At 53.4% G+C, this 22,639-nt stretch overlaps 2 protein-coding genes and 1 long non-coding RNA gene across 4 annotated transcripts; 1 reads left to right on the top strand and 2 right to left on the bottom strand.

Annotated features, from left to right (window-relative positions):
- Window positions 1-890: 890 nt before the first annotated feature.
- LY6G5C (lymphocyte antigen 6 family member G5C) lies at window positions 891-5,108 on the bottom strand. Its single transcript, XM_025862421.2, has 3 exons — window positions 4,025-5,108; window positions 2,555-2,713; window positions 891-1,054 (listed from the first exon to the last, which is right to left on the bottom strand). The coding sequence occupies exons 1-3, from the start codon at window positions 4,143-4,145 to the stop codon at window positions 891-893; spliced, it is 444 nt and encodes a 147-aa protein (XP_025718206.1). The 5' UTR covers window positions 4,146-5,108.
- A 106-nt stretch (window positions 5,109-5,214) lies between these two features.
- LOC141371163 (uncharacterized) lies at window positions 5,215-6,608 on the top strand. The gene is made up of 2 exons (XR_012375899.1): window positions 5,215-5,316; window positions 6,229-6,608. It is a non-coding gene; the product is annotated as an uncharacterized lncRNA (long non-coding RNA).
- Window positions 6,609-8,510: 1,902 nt separating this feature from the next.
- Window positions 8,511-22,364, bottom strand: ABHD16A (abhydrolase domain containing 16A, phospholipase). Of its 2 annotated transcripts, XM_025862412.1 has the most exons (20): window positions 22,162-22,363; window positions 21,121-21,177; window positions 20,377-20,443; window positions 20,054-20,140; window positions 17,398-17,483; window positions 15,780-15,853; window positions 15,471-15,593; window positions 13,318-13,432; window positions 13,122-13,223; window positions 12,113-12,176; window positions 11,644-11,693; window positions 11,193-11,316; window positions 10,404-10,508; window positions 10,104-10,167; window positions 9,795-9,851; window positions 9,587-9,649; window positions 9,363-9,439; window positions 9,181-9,279; window positions 9,035-9,081; window positions 8,511-8,845 (listed from the first exon to the last, which is right to left on the bottom strand). In XM_025862412.1, exons 1-20 carry the CDS (start codon window positions 22,291-22,293, stop codon window positions 8,762-8,764), a joined length of 1,677 nt encoding a protein of 558 aa, XP_025718197.1. In that variant the 5' UTR covers window positions 22,294-22,363; the 3' UTR covers window positions 8,511-8,761. The 2 variants fall into 2 exon arrangements, with proteins under 2 accessions (XP_025718197.1, XP_025718196.1); XM_025862411.2 differs by having other exon boundaries at window positions 9,181-9,439; window positions 22,162-22,364.
- Between the last annotated feature and the right edge of the window lie 275 nt (window positions 22,365-22,639).

The raw sequence follows: 22,639 nt of genomic DNA, 5'->3' as shown, positions 1-22,639 counted from the left end.
CCTCTGACTTCAGTGTAAAAGTCCAGGTTTATACAGCTCTAGCAAGTCAAAGTGGAGGACGGTCTCAGAGGCTGAGGAATGCAAGGCCCAAAATTCTGCAGTAACTTCCCACACCATCCTTGAAAAGGGAAGCTGAGCCTGGGGTCAGGCCAGGGCTCCACGAGACCTAGCGGCTCTTCCACAGAGCATCCCACCCCTCAGCCTGGGCCTGGGCCTGGGCCTGGGCCTCTCACAGCTCCGCTCCCACCAGCACCTCTCCCCGCTGTGGACCTCTCCTGCATTTCTCACACAGCCCTGGATTTGACCCCACTGCCAAGGATGCCCCTTGCCCTTCCAGCCTTCCCTGCAGGAGTGCTTTGGTTCCTCTTCATTTTTTTGTGTCTAGAGCTGAATTCAAGACATGGAGTTGGGGCAGAAGCAGAGCTCAGCAGAGCTGGGAGCCCCTCACCTGCCCCCACAGCAGGGCAGTCAGGCAGGAGCTCAGCCTCCACCACTACCAGAAGACACAGACAAGCCATATAGTTTGCACACCAATTTATTTGGGAGTAACAGCTGGGGACTTGGGAGGCCCATGGTGGGAGAAGGGGCAAAGCTGGGCTAAGGAGCAGCCAAGAGGTGGGAGAAGAGAGGAGAAAAGCTGTCACACTGTGAGGACCTGAAGGCAAAATTCAGAGACTTCTGGAGAGGGAGCCTGGGGGAGGGATAGAGTGGGAAAAAGGGGTGTTGAGGGTGTCAAATAAGAGGCAGCTAGGGCTGGGGTCCAGTAACTTGGAGGCTGGGAGGGCTGGTAGAAAGAACTGGAAGTTGTTCTGGCTGTGCCAGCCAGCTGGAAATCAAGAAGATGAAAGGCGACTGGCAGGATTTTATTCTTAAAAGTCTCTGCAGAAATTCTAAGGAATATAGAAGACTCTGTTCTGGGGGTTATTGCAGAACTCCCGGAAGCAGCATCGAGAAAATATCCAGAAGCCAAACACTGGAGAAGAGCGGGTATATGAACAATCACTCATCTGTTCCTTGCGGCGGCAGTCACTCACCATGATGTCAGAACCACTGTCTGGGGAAGGATGGCAGCAACCAGTGATACAGAGATCCCAGGTCCGAGGCACAGCCCGAAGCCCCTCCATCCCCTCAATCCATATGGACTTAGCATCACTGCCCCCACACCCTTCCCTGGTCCCTCAAAAGGCAAAGATTTCTGGAACTGGGCAGGGGAAGGGAATGCCAGGGAGTCACCAGCTATGAATTCTGTGGAAGGTTAATGGGAAAAGAGCCACTCAAAATATAGTGATGGTTGGAGGGGGCTGAGTTTGGTCTTGCTGGGGAAGGGGAACCAGCACTTGGGCCAGGACCATATAAGGAGAAGTTGAGAGAGGCTTCTCTTTGATATGCTTGAGTACTCTGATATTGGACCGTATCTATGTTTAAGAAGTGTAATAAAAAGACTTGAATTTGAATTTGAAGGTAATTTCATGTAGTGGTTGTTTAAGAGCACCATCTCTGTAGTGTTTTAGGAGTATTGTAGTTGTTTAAGAACACACAAACTGTGACTCAGCTTCTAGGAGACTTGGGCAAGGTATTGACCTTTCTGTGCCTCTTTTTCCTCATCTGTAAAATGGGGGGGGGTAGTAATAACAATACCTATCTCAGAGAGTTGTAAGTGCTTAGAATAGTGCTGGCACACAATACATGTTTTGCGTTTTATTATCATTTTTTAAGATTTTTATTTATTTAACAGAGATAGAGAGAGAGCACAAGTAGGCAGAGCTGCAGAGAGAGGTAGAGGGAGAGGCAGGCCTCCTGCTGAGCAGGGAGCCCGATGTGGGGCCCGATCCCAGGACCCTGGGATCATGACCTGAGCCGAAGGCAGCTGCCCAACCGACTGAGCCACCCAGGCGCCCCATGTTTTGCATTTTAAAAAGGATAAGGGAGGGGCACCCAGCTGAAAGAAAAAGAAGAAAGAGGAAGGAAGGGAGGGAGGGAGAGAGAGAAAGAAAGAAAAGTGTGAGGGATTGTGTGGAAGAGCAGGCGTGAGGAACAGGGAAATGTAGTCAATTTTCAGCAAATTGAAAATGAGGTGTTGCTCTCCAGAGGGCCATTTGACATGACAGTTTGGCCTAACATTCAAATTCAGGAGGAAGCAGAGCAAATCCTTTGGGAAGAGTAAAGCGGGAAGACAGCTAAGGTCCAAACTTTGGTGAACATGAACCCTTAGGGGTCAAGGAGAATAAGGCAAGACCCAGGGAAGGAGACTGGGAAGAAGCAGTGGATGGGGCAGAGATGTCTGCAGGAACTGTGGCTGACAGGCAGGGAGAAGGCAGCCTGAGGACAGGCTGGGGGGGGGGCTGGTGCTCACAAGGGTCCCCCACAAGGCTGGGTGCTGTAAGGAAGGCGGGAGCTGGTCAGCTGCAGGCTGAGGGAACAGAGGCGTGGAAGCGAAGACAGAGAATAGCTCTGAAGGTAAGGAAAGAGACCAGGACGGGAGCAGGAACCCAACGTGGGGTACAGCTGAGACCTACATTTCGGGGACGGGCTAAGCCAAAGATAAGCAGCTTACTGTTCTTTATGAGGAGAGTCATGCAGCTGCTGCCAGGTGGGGCGAGGCAGATGTCTGATCCCAGAAGGCATCCCAACTCCTTGGTCTCCAAGAGGCATCGATAGCAGCGCAGGTATTTGGGGAGCTGAACTGGATGAGGGGGTTCAGGATCAAAATTACCTAGAACACAGACAAACACTGACTCCAAACCCACCTAATTTCCCGGCTGGTCAACCCCCTCCCCACCTCCCCATCTCAGAAAACCATAAGATCACCAATTCTTTTTTTTTTTTTTTTTTAAATATTTATTGGTAGCCACTTTTTTTTTTTAGGTTTTATTTATTTATTTATTTGAGAGAGAGAATGAGAGAGAGAGAGAGAGAGCATGAGAGGGGGGAGGGTCAGAGGGAGAAGCAGACTCCCTGCCGAGCAGGGAGCCCGATGTGGGACTCGATCCCGGGACTCCAGGATCATGACCTGAGCTGAAGGCAGTCGCCCAACCAACTGAGCCACCCAGGCACCCCAAGATCACCAATTCTTGAAAACCATCGGGCTTAATCCTCTACCAGAGGTCTTGTTAAAATCTCCATTCTCTGCTCTTACACCTCCTGAAATAAGGAACTCATTAAGGAATTCATTCACTCATTCAACATGAATTTGAGGTGCTAACGTGTGCCCAGCACTCTGCAAGCTTCTAAGTTCAAAGGTTAGGCAGGGGCAGCTCATTCCAGCTTTGGGCAGTTCAGTGAGGACAGTTCTTCCTCTGGGACTTGGTTTTACAGTCCCTCACACCTATGGACTCGCTTTTGAATATGCTTTCTTAATCTGTAATGTTCAAGAAGTGAAAACAAGACTGCATCATGACAGGATAGGAAGCGTCTGCCCTTTGTAGACCTCAGGAAGCCCACCACCACATTCTTTGGTGGTCTTTTCACTGGAAAGACTCATATTAAACTCTGTCACCAAAGCCCTCCCCAACTACGAGTATATACACTTCCCTCTTCCTCTGGTCCTAGGCCCAGACCACATGTTAATGAGTCCCCAGACCCAGTGGAGCACTTAGTGTGAGGCAGATACCGAACAAACACTTTGAATACTGCTTCTACACAGGTGGTGTTTTGCACTCAAGTGAGGAGATTATCAGGCTGGACTGAGGCTTGTTCTACTCTGTAGATCTTGGTTCTGTCATTTAGCACGTTCCCGGAACCCTCCCTATTCTGCACTGCCCCAGATTTGAATGGGGTCCCTTCAGTATCTTCATTCAGGTCACTGCTGTTGAGACGGCCCTGGGGTGATAACTAGAAATCTCCCTCAGAGTGAACATCAGTCCATTCCCACCCAGTCCCTAGGCATTATCCCATCCATCCCATCCATCCCATCTCTCCTCCTGCCCGGGTTTACCTGAGCATCCTGGGCAGATGTACCCAGACACCTGGTGTCTGTGGGTTTCTCCAGACCAGGAGACCCTTCTGACCCCTTAGAGCCACTTACCAAACACCAAGCTCATCATGACCAGCGCTATTAAAAGGACCATGTACAGGGCCTGAGGGGTGCTGTGGAGGCCCAGGGGCCCCATACTCCGGCTACCTGCAGGCCCTGCCATAAAATGCATGACTGCCCACCAGCCTCCAGTTGGAGCTTATATTGGCGGAAGAGAAATTGGCCAAGAGGAAGGTAACACCCATTTGGGGTGGAAATCAGTGCCAGGATAGCCAGAGAGACAGAGTGTCCTCAGCCATGACCACTCTAAGGCCTAATATCCTGCCTTGGGGACAGAACCCTGGCAAGAGGGGAATGAGAGGGAAACTTCCTTTCATATTTAATCTACACAAGTTTCTTCACGGTATCAGGTGTTGGGGATACAACATTGCACAAAATCCCCGCCCTCACAGAGCATTCTAGTCGGGGAGACAACAAGGAATAATGGGGAGCGGTGGTGGGAGAAGACAAGTGCTTCCCGGGAGCGCCTGAGAAGTCGAAGGCACTGACCAAAGGAGCAACAAGATCAGATTTCTGTTTGTTTAAAGACTGCGGAGGCCGGGAAACCAGTTAGGAAGCTATTCCTGAGTCCAGCCACAAGATGGCGGCCTGGTCTAGCAGAAGAGAGGCAGGAGACGCCATGAAGGAATCGGACACTTAGAAGGAAGACTGGACAGATTTGGAGTTAGACTGAATATGGAAAGAGGGAAGGTGGAGGGATAGGCTTGCACAAGGAGATGATTGGTGGTACCACTTTCCAAGATGTGGAAAACGTGGAACAGTAAGAAATCCCAAAGCAAAGACACCTGGGTCCCCAGTGACCTGTTCAGTCCAGTGGCCTCCGTGGGGTTTCCGGGTGGCCAGCACCTTTCCTTACGCCCCCCTTCCGCCGCCCCGCCTAAGCCCAGCTGCAGGTCAGTGGCTCTGATCTCCGGCGCCCACAGGCTCCGGCGCCGTGCGCTCGCTCTCCGAGCTTGACTGCACCTCCGGGCTCCCAGGAGGATGCGGGGGCGGCCCCCAGGCCAAGCTCAGTTCTCGGCGGGGAGCGGCTGGGAAGAAAACCTGGGAAAGCCAAGCCCGCGTCGGACCCAGACATCCACCCCTAACGGACACCCAGAGCACTACGCGGCTTCCCCGGAAGGCGGCGCTGCGGCGCCACCAACCCTCCCAGGCAGGAGGCTACGCGGCAACCAATAAGCGGCCGTGGGCGTCCCGGGCGCCCCGCCCACCTCCTCTGCCCGGGACTGGGTGCGTGGCCTGCCGGGCTCCTACGCCCGGCGGACTCTCGGCATACCCCTCTCCAGGTCAGTCTCTGAGGGACTCCGGGCTTTTTTTTTTTTTAAGGTTTTTATTTATCCATTTGTCAGAGAGAGGGTAAAGCAGTGGGAGCGGCAGGCTCCCCAGTGAGCAAGGATCCCCATGCGGGACTTGATCCCGGCACCCCGAGATCACGACCCAAGTCGAAGGCAGACGCTTAACCAACCGAGCTACCCAGGCGCCCCTCAGGGTTTTCACTTTAAGTGTGGGTGGGCTGTGGGAAGAGCTGGGCGTAAAGGAGCGAATCACCTGCTCCAGTTTCCGGTCTGGAGGTTTGGGGTGCGGCGCTGCAGGAGGGCTCCCTGCTTTATAATCCTGGACCATCCAAGAATCATCCGGCCTCGGGTGCTGTTGGGGAAGATGGGAAGAAAGGGACGGCGACTCGCGCCAAGGAAGACGCACGGGAAAGAAGAAACACGAAAGGAATACATGCCACTGCGCTCCTTAGAGCGTTGGGATGAATGAAGAAAAATGTATTATTGAAAAGTCAGAGTAATGAAGTTGGTGGGAGGGCCGCCTGGCACCAGCCGAAACGTCTGTTGAATGAACGACAGAGAATCAGAGAGCGGGGGGCTCCTCTTGAAGCGAAGGGGGCAAAAGGGAGTTAGAAGGGAATTTCACAGCGTCCTCGGAACCCCTCTCTCGAATATAACCGCAACTAAGTCCAAGCACTAGGGAGTTATGGGTAGCTGAGGGTGGGCTCCCTGAAGGAGTGACCCTGAGAGGTCTGGGAAGACTCGCTGTGGAGTTAGAGCCCATAGCCGCGCGCGCAGCGGGAGGGAAGACACACGCGTGCTATTTCGGGACTGGGCTGGGTGGGGCTGGGAGAGGTGTTCTTCGGAAGGGGCGTGGCCTCAGGGCCATCAATGCTGTCCCTGTTTCATTTTGTTACTCCCCAGTCTAAGCGACTGGGCGCGGCCAGTGCGCGGGCGGAGCCTCGTGAGTTCGTTGCCACGGTGACGGGCTCCAAGGAGGCTTTCCCGGGGCGAAGAGGCGGGGCGCTGCTGTGGTCGCCATGGTGACACCTGCGGAGGGCGGTATCTGGGCTGAGTGCCCCTCCCCCGGGACAAGGGACGCCTGGGGATAAGCAGCCGAGTGACGAAACAACGGAGGGCCGAATGCCACCTTCAGGGAACGGGGCCGACAAGGGGCGGGGCCGTAGATGATTTGGACTGGACGAGAGCCAAGTTCTGTTAGCCGACCGGCTAGACCAGGCGGCCTGGGAGAGGAACTCGAGAAGCGATCCTTAGCCCGAATATAAATGAATGAAAAAAATGAATGACTTGGTTCCTCAGGGTGTTGGGATGGCTTGTTGAGTGGCTGGATGAATGAGTGGATAGGTACCTGGCCCTCACCCACTTGTGACAGCCGAGAAGGAGACACCTGCCCCTCCTGGGGAAGTGGAGCAAATCCTCAGCCCAAACGCGGAGCCCAGAGCCGACTCTGGCAGCCTCTAAGATAGGGAAGGATGAGGGATGGTCCAGCCCAGGGCCCACTTCTCCTTCCCAGGTTTCCTGCTCAGGTGCTAATTCTTCTTTGTCCCAGCCTCCATCCTCTCTCCCAGTGTGCCCAGCTCCTCGGGGACGCCTGGCCGTCCGGGCCTTGCCTGGTGCCCATTAAAGCAAGGTCCAGAGCCCCAGCGGATGTGAGATCTGCATCTCAGATGTTCTCCTGAGACTGTTGGAACCCTGCTATATAGGATGAGGAGGAGTGGACAGGGAGCTGGTCCCACCCCAGGTGGGGGTTGTTCAGCAAACAGCTGATGTGAACTTTATCAGGTGGGGAATGATCTAAGGATGTAGACTGAGGCCCCTGGGTGGGTGTGGGGGGGTCCAGAATTCAAATGTTAAACTTCCCCCTCCCCATCCACTAAATATATCCAAGGGCTCCTCATGACATCCACTGTTCTTTATAGTATGTGCAGGAAGAAAGGGGTAGGGGGAAGTGGTGGTAGAGGTAGGTCAAGAGTCCCTAGTGGCCATGGCCAGGAAGGCAGAGTCCCTTGTCTCCAGGGTGTGGGAGGTGGGGCTAGGTGCCCCCTATTTGCATTCAAGGAGGTTAACTTAGCTGAACAGACTTGTTTTCCAGATTAACTAACTGTCTTGGTGGATCAGGGAGTGTGAAGTTCAGAACCGGGCAACTGGTCCTACAGCTTCATGCTCCACACTTCCCACCGTTTGCCCCCTGGGATGGGACAGAGGAGCAGAGTGCCAGCATCAACTCTCCAGTATTTGCTAAAAGTGGAACATTCTGGAGCTGCGGCCACCTCCTCTCTTTTAACCCCAAATATCAGGTGTCATATCAGAGATCACCCTTCCAGTGAAGACTCAGTATGCTCCTGCCCCAGAGAATGCAGAAGGAGCTTCATGCCGTGGGGTTCAGGAGACACTGAAATTAGCCACAGGCCATCTAGGACATCAGAGCATTATTGCTTGCCCATGTTAAGCTTGTTCACAACAGTGGCCAAGGGGGGTAAATCTGGGGGAGTTTCATCTAGAAAATAGGTTCCCAAAGAAGGAGGTGGCCAGGAACATACTGATGGGTCGAAGACTGATTCTGTTCCATGAAATCCAAGGATTGGAAATAGGACAGAAGTTAGAGAAAACCCATTTCCTCAGGTTCAACCTAAGGATTTTCTTCTGACAGCTGTCCAGAACGGTGAAATGTGGCTCTGGGAGAACATAAGCCCTTGGCACCCAGGCCTCAGTCCCTGGCAGGCCCTGTTTTTGAATTGCAACAAAAGACTCGATGACACGGTGAGGAGGTGTGCAGGGTTTGCTGTTAAGACGTGGGGAGTGGGCTGTTCCTCACTCCCCATGGGAACAGCAAGAGCTGAGCAACGAACACTGGGGGTACTGATGGTGAAGCCATGCAGGTTGAATCTGGAAATCCGTAGAAGATTCCTGAGTAGGGGAAATCAGGTACTAGAAAGCGCGGGCAGGGGAGGTTGTACATGGTGGTACTACTCGACAGACCAGTGAACAGGGAGGCATGGGGACCCACTGCATGAGGACAGTTCAGGTTGGGGGGCTGAAGGCCTGGGGGAACGGCAGGGATGGGGAGGGTTGAATTGGCTGGCTGGGGAGGGGGTTCCCCAAAACCCAGCCCTTTGAGGCTTCAGCTGTCCCCACTACCAGCCCCAGGCTCCTGGACATTTGGGAAGCCAAACAATTAGCCCGGCTGTAGAAAAAATACCTTTTTATTAATTATTAGGAATAATCCATTCATCGAATGCAGGCTGTGTGTTGGGAAAGGTTAGGTACTGCCGGATGGAGGAGGGGAAACGTGCAAGAGGGCAGTGAGAAGGGGGACAGTCCCCCCGCTTTCCACAAACTATAAACAGCAACATGAACACAGAGAATCACAAGTAAGAGGATCCTTCCTCATGTCTCCTCCTGTCCCACTCTTTCAGAACGAGTCCCACTGTGGTCGCTAGAGGTGCCAGGGCATCTGGAAGTTCTGGGCTGGGAGCGGGGTGCAGTGTGTGGCCTCAAAGTTGTGCAGATGCTTCTGAGCCTGAACAAAGAGGGCAGGACAGGTGGGGTGCAGAGCACAGCGGTGAGCAGCCACCACCAAACACCTCCACGGCCCCTGAAACCGCCACCCGCGCTCTACAAGCTGCCACTTCCGATGCTGTCCCCAAGTCCCACACGTGCCCCCTGGCCGTCCCAGCACCCCCCTCCTGCCTGCCACCCCTTAGCTCACCAGAAACAAGGCCAGCTGCTGCCTTCCGTCTGCATCCATGTCCTCCCCTGCAGGGAAGAGGCGCTCACACAAGGGCCATACATCCGGGGATTCATCCCCCTCCTGGACTCTTCCCGACACCCTCTCCTGCCCCAGGACCTCCTTACCCACACTCCAGGGAAAGTCAGGCCCGTGTTCTGCCTGGTAGGAGCGGAGGACGGATAGGCACCAGTCCTCCTCCACCTCCCAACGGCTGTAGATCGAGGCTGCGCAGGCAGAGAGGGGAGCCGCGTCAGTGACCTGGCCTTGCCACGCCCCCACCCACAGGCCTCGGGGCATCCCCTCGCACCTTCCTCCAGCTGTGAGGAGGCCTCCAGCCACTGCCTCACCACTCGAAGACCCTCCTCTGCCATGACACGGGGATACCTACAGAGGGAGCACCGGGAGGGGAGGTCAGGACCCAATTCCCTTCGCTCCTCACCCCTAAACCCTCCTCCCCTCCCCCCCCCCCGCTGGCCAGTGTCAGCACACACATGTACAACGCCCCCCCCACCCCCACCCCCGCCGGCTCACCGATACTGCAGGAGCTTCAGCAGGAGGTCATTGCCTCGGTTGGACATGATATCCTCGGGAACCCTGGGGGTGGGAAGAATGGACACTGGAGGGGCTTAGGTTGGGGAGGAAGGGTCTGGATACCCAGGTTTCTGGCGGGCAGAGGCAGGAGGGGTAACTTCCTAGCTCTGTCTGGGATCCGGGAGGGGAGAGGTTCCCAGGCACTCACGTGGTAGTGATGATCTCATCCTTGGTTCTGCGAATCAGCAGCACAGGGCCCTGGTACCTTCAGAGGACAGCGTTGTGGACAGGGAGTGCTCAGAGGGAGATGGTGACAACCGGCTACCCACCCCCCACGGGCTGCCTCCTCGCCCCCTGCTACACAGGGCTAGCCCATCACCCAGAGGTGAGAAAATGTTGAAGAATGGGCATTGCCCAAAGCGTGGCCTTACTGGGAGATCTGCTCGAATACCCAGCAGAGCCTGTACAGGGGGGAGGTGGAGAAGGTGCTACATGCTGGATGCTGGCCTGCCCTCACCTGCATAGCTGTTCTGCGTTGTTCAGATTGAGATGCTGCCTCACAGTCCTGGTCACCAGGCCCCCTGGAGTGGGATACAAGTGAAGGGATGACAAAGACAAAGCCCTTGCCCAAAACAAAGGTCCCCACTGTTCACAGAAAGAGAAAACTGAGGCCCCAGACAGGGGAGTCCTCCTGCTTCTCAACAATGGGGTGACCCACTCCCCACCCACAGCAAAAGGATCCATCTCCAGTTAGAATTAAGCTCCCAGTTCCAGCCCACCCCTTCCCTGGAAGGGCAGGCCTGGGAGCTGCACTCACTCCAGCTATCTGGCATGACCTTCAAGGCCAAGGGCACCAGGTCATCAAAGGAGGCATCCAGGATCACGGCACTAATGTCTGGGTAGGACATGGCTGCCCACGTGGCTGGTACCAGGACAGGGAAGAAGGGTGAGGACCAAGGGGCTCCTGCCCACCACCCCACCCTTGTCCCATTGACCCTACAGGCTGACACCATCCTCCCTACTAGGTTAGCCCCAGGTGTCCCTTAACCCCTCACGTCACTTGGCCAGGGCACTATCAGGAAAGGATGGAGAGAGAACATCAAGGTGCATCGAAGACTGTGCAGAGGAAAGATTCACTTCCTGATCCCCGCCCCCCCACGCCCAGGATCCTGGTCTGCTTCTTTTAATAATGCGCAAAAGAGAGGCACCTGGGTGGCTCAGTCGGTTAGGCATCCGACTCTTAGTTTTGGCTTGGATCGTGATCTCGGGGTGGTGAGATTGAGCCCCGTGTCAGGCTCTGCACTCAATGGGGAGTCTGCTTTGGATTCTCTCTCTCCCTCTGCCTCTGCCCCTCCCCCTCGCTCGCTCTCTCAAATAAATACATAAAATCTTTTAAAGAAAATAATGGGTATAAGAGTGGAAGGAAATGTGAATGTATAGAAAAAGGATACCATCTTCCAGACCCACACAGATATCCCACTTCCATCCTCTCCTCCCTTAAGCCTCGACCCCACTGCCAGGCCCCCAGTGTACTTCCCTACCTCTCCTTGGGGTGGGGTAGGGGTGGCACAAATTGGGAGGAGGGGGGCAGGAGGTAGGCTGGTACCAGTGAAGCCGCCGATGGACCAGGCATAGATGATGATGTCCTGGGGCTGGAAGCCCAGGCGGTGGATGGCAAACTGGACCACCACATCCATGGCATTGGCCTCATTCTGAGGAAATGGCACCCCCTGCAGGAGGAAGGGCAAAGACAGGGGTGAGTCAGCACCAAAGGCCACCTGGGTCACTTGCCCGCTCTGAGCATGGACTCTTCTTAGAGCAGACAGGGAGCGTGCCAAAGAAAAGCGTGGTGGGAGGGGCTGCACTCTCCAAAAACCAGACTGCCCGCCTCTCCCCACTGCGAGAGGAGGGGTCTGACTTCCTGCTCCGGCACCTAGGTGACAGGTGAGTGGGAGCCCCCCTCCAGAAAATATACCCCTTTCCCTAACTCCAGTGGCTGACCAGGAGGAGACAGACCATAATTCAGGAAAAGAAAGGGATTTCAGAGAGGGTCTCACCGTGCTTCCAGCAAAGCCTGGATGGTTCCAGCCCAGGACTGAATATCCAGCTGCAACAGAGGAGGGGGAGGGGTTAGGACCTCATGGTGCACATCCCCCCCAGCCCCCTCCAGCCCTGGGGGAAAGAGCAACAGAACCCTGGAGCTCTAAACACCCCCAGACTCAGAGGCGAATTAACTCTGAACCTTCCCAGAATGGGGAGATGACATCAGAGGTTCTGAGGCAGCAGAAGGGAGAGATAAGTGATCGTGTGGTGGCGACAGAACCAAGGCCATCCTGTTAGGGACACAGCCCAAAGGGAGGGATGTTTGGTTAGCAAAGCAAATGGGGAGTACACTTTCCCCCAGACGTGAGAGTTTTAAACCTCACTCAGACAAGGTGATCGGGCCGGGGAAGTTTTATCAGTGTGGGAAGGTGGGGCTGTTCCATTCCAAAGGGCAGAGACAAGAGAGCTGAGCCTCGGGCCTACCTTCCAGAGGTGTAGAAATGCAGCCCACCTCATAGAAGCCCGCGTTCCCCTCACAGCAGATCACCTATGGAGGGAGGCAGGAAGGAGGGCTGGGAAGGAGCCAAGTTGGGACAGAAAATGCCCCATGTGGTAGGACGTGGGAGCTTTATAGGGAAGAGGAAAGGGCCTGTTCTCTTCAAGGGGAATGAAAATTTCTCAACCCACAAGCTGCATAGGAACAGAAGCAAAGTGGATGCAAATGCTTAGCAAACTGAGCCCTCAGAGGATGAGGAACTGCTCAACCACCCAGCAGAGTGTCCACTTCTCCTTGGAAGACCAGCTCTCAGAAATGGGGTTATGGATACTTTTTTTCTTTTCTAGTTTTTGGGTCTATTTTTTCCCATGACTGTTTCTTTTCTGGGGCATGCCAATTGCTTTCCATCTCTGGGCTCCAGACTTAGAGTCAGGTAAACTCTAATTACATGGTGCCCCATGCCGAAGCCCAGAGACAGCGGGGCTTGCATGGACTCTCACAGCCGTTGGGTAGAGCCAGGACCAGAAGCCAGCTCCCTAGACTGTTGGCTCAGGGCTCCTTCCAGGGCTGCTTCACGGAGGCATGCCACTTGGGAGGCCAGGCTGCCCGGGTTCAAATCCCAGCTCTCTCACTGTGTGATCTGGGAAAATTATCCTGGGTCTTTAGTTTCACCATCCGTAAAATGGGCTGACATAAAAAATTAGTTCCTATTCTACAGGGTTGTGGTGAGGATGAAATATATGCCTTCTATGTGACAAATGCTGCCTAAGTGGTGACTGTTACAAGATTACTTTTTGGTCCTTGAACGTCAACTCCTACTTCCTCCATTTTGCTATGGCAGGGTTTTCTGACACCAAGAGGTCTTGAGGGTGGGGCTGGGAGACGGGATTATCCTTGGGGCTGCTGGAGACCTTGAGATCCCCAGAGCCTCCACTGTCCCCCCCCCCCGTCCCCGCCCCCCCCCCCACTGCCTCTGGGCTCCCTGCTCCCTCTCACCAGCTTCTGTCCCTGGGGCTCTGCTGACCCCCGCCGGTCTACAAACATGGTGTCGATCTCGTTGCCATCAAAGGCCAGCAGCTTCGCCCGGCGCCCGTTACACTGAGTGAGGGAGATGTGAGGGGCGGGAGGTCACATCCCTGGTCCGGGGCAGAAGGAGTATCGGGGTGGGGGGGGGAGTGCGGGGGCGCCTCACCTCTTCCACCAGCCGGGCCTGGCCCTGCAGTAGCACAGGCATGAGGGCCTTCTGGAGCAGGTACACTGAGCCAGGGTACAGCATCCGGCGCCCCAGGGTGTGTGCCACCAAGTAGCTGCGGGGAGCACAGGGGTTAACCGACCCTTGACCTCAGGAGGGCCCAGGGGCCATCCCAGCCCTAGCTCCCAGAGACGCTGGGGCCTGCTTCACTCCTGAACTTCAGTTTTGTTTTCTTGACCTTTACAGGTTTGTTTTCCTTTTGAAGGACTTAATGAAATAGTCTATGTACCAAGCTGGTGTTTTTCAAACTTTTGTTTTTACTACAACCTTTATAAGGGGCACATTTCATATTGCGGCCGAGTACACACATCTGTACATATACTGAAAATTTTAGGAGATAATATTTTCTATATATGATAAGTAAAAGTAGTTATTATTAACTATGATTCTGTTAATGTATAAATACAACTTCGGGGCACCTGGGTGGCTCAGTTGGTTAAGCGTCCAACTCTTGGTTTGGGCTCAGCTCATGATCTCAGGGTTGTGACATCATGCCACGCGTGCGGCTCCGGGCTCAGCGCAGAGTCTGGTTAAGATTCTCTCTCCCTTTGCCCCTCCACCACCCCACCCCACCCCTGCGTGTACCTGTGTGTGCATGCACGCTCTCTCTCTCAAATAAATAAATCTTAAAAAATGCAACTTCTTAGAAGTCCCCAAGTAAATAATACTCTTTAAAAAATGACAGCTGTAATTCACTCAGTTGATTTTAAGATTCACAAATAGGTCAAGATCCATAGTTTGGTTTTTGTTTTAAGATTTATTTATTTATTTGAGAGAGAGAGAGAGAGAGAGAGAGAGTGTGTGAGTGTGTGTGTGTGTGTGTGTGTGTGTGTGTGTGTGTGTGTGTGCGCGCGTAAGCAGGGGGAGGGACAGAGGGAGAGGGAAGCAGACTCCTCAGTGAGGACGGCGCTAGAGGCAGGGCCAATCCCACAACCCTGAGATCATGACCTGACCTAAAAATCAAGAGTTGTTTGCCCAACTGACTGAGCCACTCAAGTGCTCCAAAATCCATAGTTTGAAAGACACCAAACTAGACTGCAGACTCCACAGGGGTAGAGACCTGACTGTTCTATGCACTGCAATGTGTCCTGTATCTGCCATGTAGCAGGTGGCCACAGCCTGACACAGAGTAGGGGCTTAAATATTTACTGAACCAATGTGCTAATCTCGACAGATAGGCAGGTGCTGTTCCTGAAAACAACAATTCACCATTTCCAGTTAATCCTGAAATAGGATTTGTCCCCAGAAAAACACTGTACCACTCCGTCCAGCATCCCCTCCAAACCGCAAATTTGGCTTGCCCCTCTGACCAATCAGCACACTGTCCACACTGATCACTAAGCCCTCCCCTTTCCTTGGTATCCCGGAACCTGCCTCCCAGCCCCCAGCACCACCAGAAAATTCCCACAGCACCCGCGCCTCGGTAAGATACGGATGCTCACTGCTGGTACTTCGGACATCATCAGTGTCCACAACTATGAGTTACTTGGGCTTTGCCATGTGCTCTCAGGAACCCAGGCAAGGTGGAAGCCCTTGTGAATATGTTACCCTACTTAATCTCACCAATCCTACGGCGTGGGTTATTCACGGATGCAGAAAATGGAGCTCTCTTAAGGTAGAATAGCCTAGGCGCTGAGCGCCCGGGACACAGCTGCTCTGGCTAAGGCCGTGTGTCTCCACCACACCCCCAACCTCATTCTTCCCTCCAGCCTCATTAAAAGAGCTTCTGTGGGGCGCCTGGCTGGCTCAGTTGGTAGAACATGTGACTCTTGCTCTCGGGGTCGTGAGTTCAAGGCGGGTGTAGAGTTACTCAAATAAATAAACTTAAAAAAATAACAAAATGAAAGAGTTTTTGTGTCAGGTAGAATCGTGTTAACATCCCAATCCTTCATTCACCATCTGTGAGACTCTGGACCTCTCTGAGCCTCTTTTCTTCACATACAAATCTAGATTAGAGACTACCACAAACAATATCAAGTCTACAGCACGAGGCCCAATAAAGGACGGCTATCTTACAATGGAGCACCCAGTCCTGGAGTCCTCGCTCCGTATCCCTTCCACCCCAGTGGGCCTCTCTCCCTGGTGCTTCCCACCTGGTTATCTGACAAGGCAGCTTCTTGACCCGGTTGAGGAGGGTGTCTGCTGTCCCCCGGTGCAGGGGCTCTGGGCGAAGCAGGGCCACACCTTGGCGGGAAGGGCCCCCTCGAGACTCCTTCCTGAGGATGGAAAGATGCAGGGGAGGATGGAGTTAGGAGCAGCAAGCTGGACATCCGAGGCTCAGAGGACAGGGGGCGTCTAGGAATGAGGAGATGGCGCTGGAGAGCAGGCCCTGGGGCCCAAGATGGGGCTGGACGTGGGCGACAGGACAGAGCAGGGAGGGAGTGAAAGAACCGGGGCCTCACCGGCTGCTGGGCTCTTCCCAGTGGAAGTCGACTGGCCAGCTCTTAAAGTCAAAGTTGTAGTTGGCGAGCTGCCGCTGTGGTGCGCAGGGGGAGAAAGAGGAGGGGAAGCAAAGCGGGACTAAGAAGGCAGGCCTACCTCCCCACCCTCGTCACCCTCATCATCCACAGGGCTGGCCCACACACATGATGGGGAGACGAGTCAATACCCCCCCCCCCCCCCCCCCGAGTTCACAGAGGGTAAGCTCTGTCATGGCCTGAAAAATCAGGCAAGAGAAGATGCCCTATCCGTTCTCAGGACTGGCCTGGCTGCTTCCAGAAGAGAACTTAACAGTCTTTGCTTTTCCAAAATGTAAGACTGACCCACTCCCAGAATGGGTGGCTGGAGGTGCTGGTGCTTCTGAGGAAGTGGGGGGTCCGTTGCCAGTCACCACTCCCCCCCCCCCCGACCCCCGGGTCCTTCCCCTGATGCTGTCCTGGAGGCTGGGTGAGAGGGAAGGAGGGAAGTCATGCCTACAGTGGTTCCTTTGCATTGGGACCACCTCTTGAATGAAGCCCTCTCTGACTCTTCCGTCCTCACAGCCACCTCCCTTCCCTCACCTTCTGCAGCCAGGGGCTGGTGATGCCACCCAGACCATCCCCGCCGCCAGTCACCCCACTGAGTCTGCCCACATGCTTTTTGAGGGTGGCGGGAGCTGCGTCTTCTATTCTGCTGTACTCCCTCCCTCAGCCCTGGAGCGCCCAGCATTCTATTTTGAGAGCTGTTTTTTATTTTCCGTCACAGAAATTTTTTGACATTTTCAAAAATAACTTGACTAAGAGGGAACAATAGAAACACTCTACAAAAATGTAAATGGCAAAACAAAACAAAATGAAGAAAAGCAAATTTCAGACAGGCTTTGCTCAGACCCGGATGCAAATCCAGACCCAGCCACTTCCTTTGCTCTGTGACTCTGCTTGTCACTTAACCTCTTTGTATCTGTTTTCTCAGAGGTATAGTAATACCACCTCATGCGGTTGTTGTGAGGACTGGGAAGTGCAGTCTGAGGCATATGCAAAATGCCTCAGACGGCGGCGTGCTGGACCATCATTACATAGCTCGGTAAATGGAGGTATGGAGCAGGATGATGGTGGTCACAGCTGTTTGATCCCAGGAGCCCCTTTGTAACAGGAAAAGAGCTTTATAGGGCCCCAAAGCCCCTTCTGAAAGATAATCACACTCCAGCACCAGCTGGGCTGGCACAACTCCAAGGACACCGTGCCTGGCTTTTCTCCCTCTTGGCGTCACACTGTGCTTCCGGGCACAGGAGCGGACATACCTGTCCATCTTGTCCCATCCCTGAACAAAACTAGCATGGTGTTTGATGCACGTGGCCAAAATAAACACCACCTACACAACTGAGCTGCTCTGATAGAAGACCACCTTTGAAGAAACACCGTGGAACATCCCATTAGGAGTGGTAGGAAGGAAGATTCCTTGGGTGGACAGTTCACTTGCCCAGTGGGGAAGGGATATAGCAGTGGGCAAGCGAAAACCCAGTGTGGTCAGGAGCTGGTGCCCCGTGCTCCGGGGAGGCAGCTGAGGAAGCTGCTGCCAGGGCACCCGTCTGGCACCTCTCACCTTATTCTCGGCAGACTGGTTCCTGTGCGTTGCCTCCAAGATGGTGATGAACTGCCGGTACTGGGGGTTGGTCCAGCGGCCAATGCCTGGTAGAGAGAGGAGAGGAAACAGTGTCAGGAAAAGTGGGACGAGCAAGCTGAGTAAGCTTCCGGAAGAGGGTTGGAGATGGGCAAGGAGAAGGCCCTGGAAAGAGAAGTGGGAGGAAAAGGAACAGATGGCCCAGGGTCTGGGGAAACAGGAGAGTCGAGCTGACCCCCTTCCTCCGTATCTAGCAACTGGCTTCAGTGTTCTCCTCCTACCCAGCTTCTTCAGTTTGTTCCTTGATAGGCTACCAACTCTCCACCCTCCAGAATGTTCACTTTCCCAGTCTTACCACAGCTTCACGCAACCTTCCTAGTCACCCCGGTGAGCACGGAGCTGCTTGCTTTCCCTCTTTTCTCTGTACGGTCTAACTCCCTGCCATCTGGCTTCCTGGCTCCCGCTCTTGCCCCATCATCACTTCCTCACTGAATCTGCGTCCCCTTCCTCCGTCCGCGCTCTCTTCCAACGGTGCCTCTCAGCACTCTTCCTGTCCCTCGAGACTCCTTCCTCCTCCGCTTCCTGGGTCCATCTTTTCCACCGTCCGACTCCCAGACTGCTCCTCCCAGCCTCCCTTCCACATCCCTCTCGGAAGCAAGAGCCATCCTCAACGCTAAGCTCTTTCCTCTTTTCACCTGGCCCTTTGGCGATCACATCTGCTCTCCCTTCACTGCCAAGCAGTCTCAAGCCCTGCCTTCTCTGCTTCCACTGACCTGGCAGTTGTCACGGGCCACGCACCATTGATGTGGGAGGCATTGGAAATGGGACACACAGGTTCCAGCCCTGAGAGCTGGGGCTTTGGCTGGGGGTGGGGTGGGGCTGGAGAAAGACGGTAAGCAAGTAAACAACAACATTTCAGAGAGGGGAAAGTGCTATCAAGAAAATAAAACCAGAACGAACTAGAATGCTATTAACATCAGCGGTAGAGACCCCAGACAATACTGCAGAATGAAGCAAGGTGCAGAATGACTTGTACAGCGTGATGTGATTTGCGACAAAAATGTAAAATGAACAAAAGAAGGGCTATATGTTGTTTTTAGTTACCATATTTCATAGATTCTAAAATGCCTATTTTTCTTTCACATTTGAAAACTGAAGTCGGAATGCATTTTACAATTCATAACAGTTTAGATTTGATAAAATGAGGCCTATCTTTCATAAAAGCATAAAAATGTGGACCAGGAAAGAAACCCCGCCAAATGGCAATGGTTACTTCTGGGGAAAGAGGAACACAGAACTGGGGAAGATTCCAATGGGAATGCCAACTCTGAATGCAAGGCTTCAGTATTTTATCGACAAAAGGTATTTGAAGTAGTATCACAAACATAAGCCTTTCAGTTCTTTATGATAATGGGGCGCCTGGGTGGCTCAGTCAGTTAAGCGTCTGCCTTCGGCTCAGGTCATGATCCCAGGGTCCTGGAATCAAGCCCCATGTCCGGCTCCCTGCTTGGCAGGGAGCCTGCCTCTCCCTCTCCCTCTGCCCCTACCCCCTGCTTGTGCTTGCTTTCTCTCTCTCTCTCTCTCTCTCTCTCTCTGTGTCAAGTAAATAAATAAGATCTTAAAAAATATAATTATGATGATATTTTGTTCTCTGGGCTTTTCTGTATTTAATTTTTGTGCCCAAATTAAAAATAAATAAAATTTAAAAGTAGGACAGAACCGAGGAGTGGGAGCTACTTTTAGATCAGGAGGTCAGGGAAGGCCTCTCTGAGGAGGGAGCCCAGCCCAGTGGATATCAGAAGGCAGAACACTGCAGGCAGAAGGTCCTCACCCCTGCCTGTGCCCAAGTGCAGCCATCCATCTGCTGACCCATCACTCCCTCAAAGCATCCCCTCGCCCAGTTTTTGTCATGTGCACCTGCCAAGGGGCAATGATTTGGATAGTCTCCTCACTTTTAAATTGTGAGATATGACATACGTACATACAACACACATTCGGTTTAGAAAAACGCCAAGCAAACGTTCATGTGACCATCACCTGAGTCAAGGAAGAGAACACAGTCACATCCCCCCAGGAGCCCTCCCCAGCCTGTTCCCTCCCTCCCAGGTAATCACTCTCCTGACTTTCAAGATAACCATGCCTGTGTTTTGCTACTTATATATGCATCCCTTTTGAACTTTACATAAGTGGAAATACACTGCGTACCTTATCTGACTGGCTGCTTCTTGCATTCAACATTACAATTTTAAGACTCATCTGCGTTGCTGAGTGTAGCTTACATTTGCTCACTTGCACTGCTGTGCTGTGTGCTGTTGTAGAACTAGACCCTCTAGTGTATTTAACCATCCTACAATTTGTGGCCATGGACTTGTTTCCAGTTTCGGATTATTACAAACATACATATATGGACGTGTGTGGAATTACTGTAGGGTGTATGCCTCTCTTCCAGATAATAGCAAAGTTTTCTGCCAATTAGTTTTTCATTCTTACACCCAAGCCCTTTAAGGAAAAGATCGTATCTTCACCATTCCCAATTATTCCCCCTCAGGGCCCAGCACAAAATTTTATTTGCAAAAGCTACTTAATAAATATTTACCCAGTGAAGGATAGATCCAAACCAGGCTCCCTCTGGACCTACCTCGGAGACAGGCCACGCCTGCCAAGAGTAGTAGCAATGTCCCAGCATAGTGAGAAAACGGCACCACTTTGGACAGGCTCAAGTAACCTGGGAGGGGAGAGCCATTATGTGAGAAGTTTTCCCCACTGCCCCTCGGCATCTCTTCCCAGGTCAGCCCCAACCTCCGCCCCATACCCTCTCTTTGGGACAGCCATGCCCTTGGAGGAAGAAGATGCCTGATGGAAGAGGGAAGCCAAGCCATCCCCACAGGTCCCTTTTCCTCTTTAGGGGGGGGTCGGCTCATCTGCCAACAACCTGCCCATCACCTTTGAAAACACACTGACCTTTCCTGTATAAGTAGAAGGCGGCGAAGGGAGAGGAGTAATAAGAGATGGACCAGAAGACTGAAGCCTGCAGCAGAGAGACAGGGACAAGCAATCAATACACACACACAGGTCTGCCATTTCCAGGCCTAGGCTCTGAGCAAAGTGGATAGGAGGTCATATCAAGTACCTATTCTGTGCGTAACACAGTAGGTGCTTAATATTTGTTGAAAGGCAATGTATCAGAGCATAACAGAGGCTGGGGAAATTAGGTACAGGTTCTGTTTTCTTCCTCTTATCTCCGGACATAATTTCATCACGTTTAAAGGCCAGTTTCTTTTTCTGCTCAAGTTAATCAAGCCTTTTCCATCAGCCCTGCTCAGGACAGCACCTGGCCTGGTCCCCAAGAGATGCACAAACGTCACCATAGGAACCCTGCCAGAGAAAACAGCTGTCTTTGCAGCCAAAGAGGTTAGTTGCCAGGGAGGACAGGTCACTGGGGACTCAGCACCTGCAGACGGTCCCAAGAGTAAACACATTTTCGTTAGGGCTCAGGCTGCCCCAGAGAAAGCAAACACACCAAAGGGGAGTACCAAGTATGTGTGCTTGAGAGCATGTCCGTGTGTGTGATGGAGAGGGCTGCAGAGCCCAGAGCATCCCCCACCCCCAGGGGCGCTGCCTTCTCCCAGGCTGGGGAGGAGAAAGTTCAGGAGGGCAACTGGGTCGGAAAAGATGCAGTAGTCCCAGACGCCAGGGCAGACATACCAGTGCCAGAATGCTGTCAGCATGCTTCTCCAGGGCACGGGGTTGGTAGTACGTATCCTGCCAAAACAGATGGCCGCATCAAGGACCGTGTCCATCGACAAGTCCTTCCCCTTCCCTTTTGAGAGCCCTGATGTGTGTCCTCTGGTTCTAGCCTCCAAAGCAATCCCTCCTGGGACATCCCTGGCTCCCAGAGAAGCCCCTCTTCCCAACCCCCACTCCAAACCTGATTTCCTACCCCAGACCATGAGAACATAGGGGCCTGGACTTGCAAGCAAAAGTGAAAGCCTCACTGGACATTTTGTGCTCCTTTTCCACAGCCCAGTTTCAAAGGGGTTGTGGGCGTGTGCATACGGGGAGAGGAGTTACAGAAGAAAAGAGAGACACCATGACAACTTTAAGAGGGAAAGATTAGAAATAACAGTAGGGTGATTAAGGAGAGTGAGGCTGAGGGCGGGAAGTTCTGGAGGACAATAAACACAATTTGAGCCTACCAATGAAAAGGTGGAGAACATGTAGGGGCACAGCCTACCACCACCCCCAGCTTTCAGGGATGCGATGACCCTGGGGTCCCCAACGTAGGGTGGGCGGTTGGGTGGGGGGCAGCGGATACATATGTCGAAGTCATCTTGAAATTCAAGGCCAGGGTAGAAGGAAGAGAAAACAGAACCGGGGAAGGCACCGAGTCAGAAGAAATCGAGAGTCAGACGGCAAAATCATCCAGCTCTCGAATCCGCGCAGGGTCTCTTCCAGGACTTAGAGTCAACTGGGACCAGCACGAACCACGAAAGACAGGGTGGGGGGCCGCAAGAGGAAAAAGCAAGGAGTGGTAGTCAGAATGAGAAAGCGGTGGCAAACAGCGATATAGAAGGCAGCCGGTCCGCAGGCGTAACTTTAACCCAGGAAGCACAAAGAGCACTTTGCAGACAACTGGCTTGACAAGCAGGCTCCCCCGATTTGCAATGATGGGCGCTTCTGGAGAGCAAAGGCCGCAAAGGGGTTTGGGCCGTACCATGTTTTTGACCAGGGGAGAACTCGACTCACCCAGGAGCTGGAAGGGGGGGTAGTGACTGAAGTTGGAGTCTCAGGGACGCCGGACGGGGCCCTTTCCGAGTCCCTTTCCCGGTAGATTTTGTAGAGCCGGGGGCCTAGGACGCAGCTCAGCAGCTTCGCCATGGCCCCCGCTCCGGCCGCTGCTCTCCCAGCAGCAGGTCCCCCTGCTGGCCCCGCCCTTTCCCGGCCTCTAAGGTATTGCGTGCCCTTGACGTCAGCACGTACCGGCTCCGCCTCGTGCCCTGTGGAGACGTTTTCCGCGCTGCTTGAGACGGTTTTCGTGCAGTTGGACCTACGGGTAGAGCAATGGTCAGAAATTAGTCGGAGGCGTTTGGAACGCGGAGAATTAGAACATTATCAGGCGTAGTTAAGTCCCCCCCCCCCTTTTAAATCCCTTAATATTGGTAGGCTCTCGAGCGACAGTGGGAACGAGAGGTAAGATTAGGAGCACTTGACAAGAGCAACAAAA

The sequence above is a fragment of the Callorhinus ursinus genome, unplaced genomic scaffold (genome assembly GCF_003265705.2).
Source record: "Callorhinus ursinus isolate GAN/ISIS: 27379988/994484 unplaced genomic scaffold, GSC_fseal_2.0 scaffold59, whole genome shotgun sequence".
In the NCBI taxonomy this organism is placed as follows: domain Eukaryota; kingdom Metazoa; phylum Chordata; class Mammalia; order Carnivora; family Otariidae; genus Callorhinus; species Callorhinus ursinus.
Note: the sequence above shows the minus strand (reverse complement) of the source record. Positions and strands in the feature narration are given on the sequence as shown.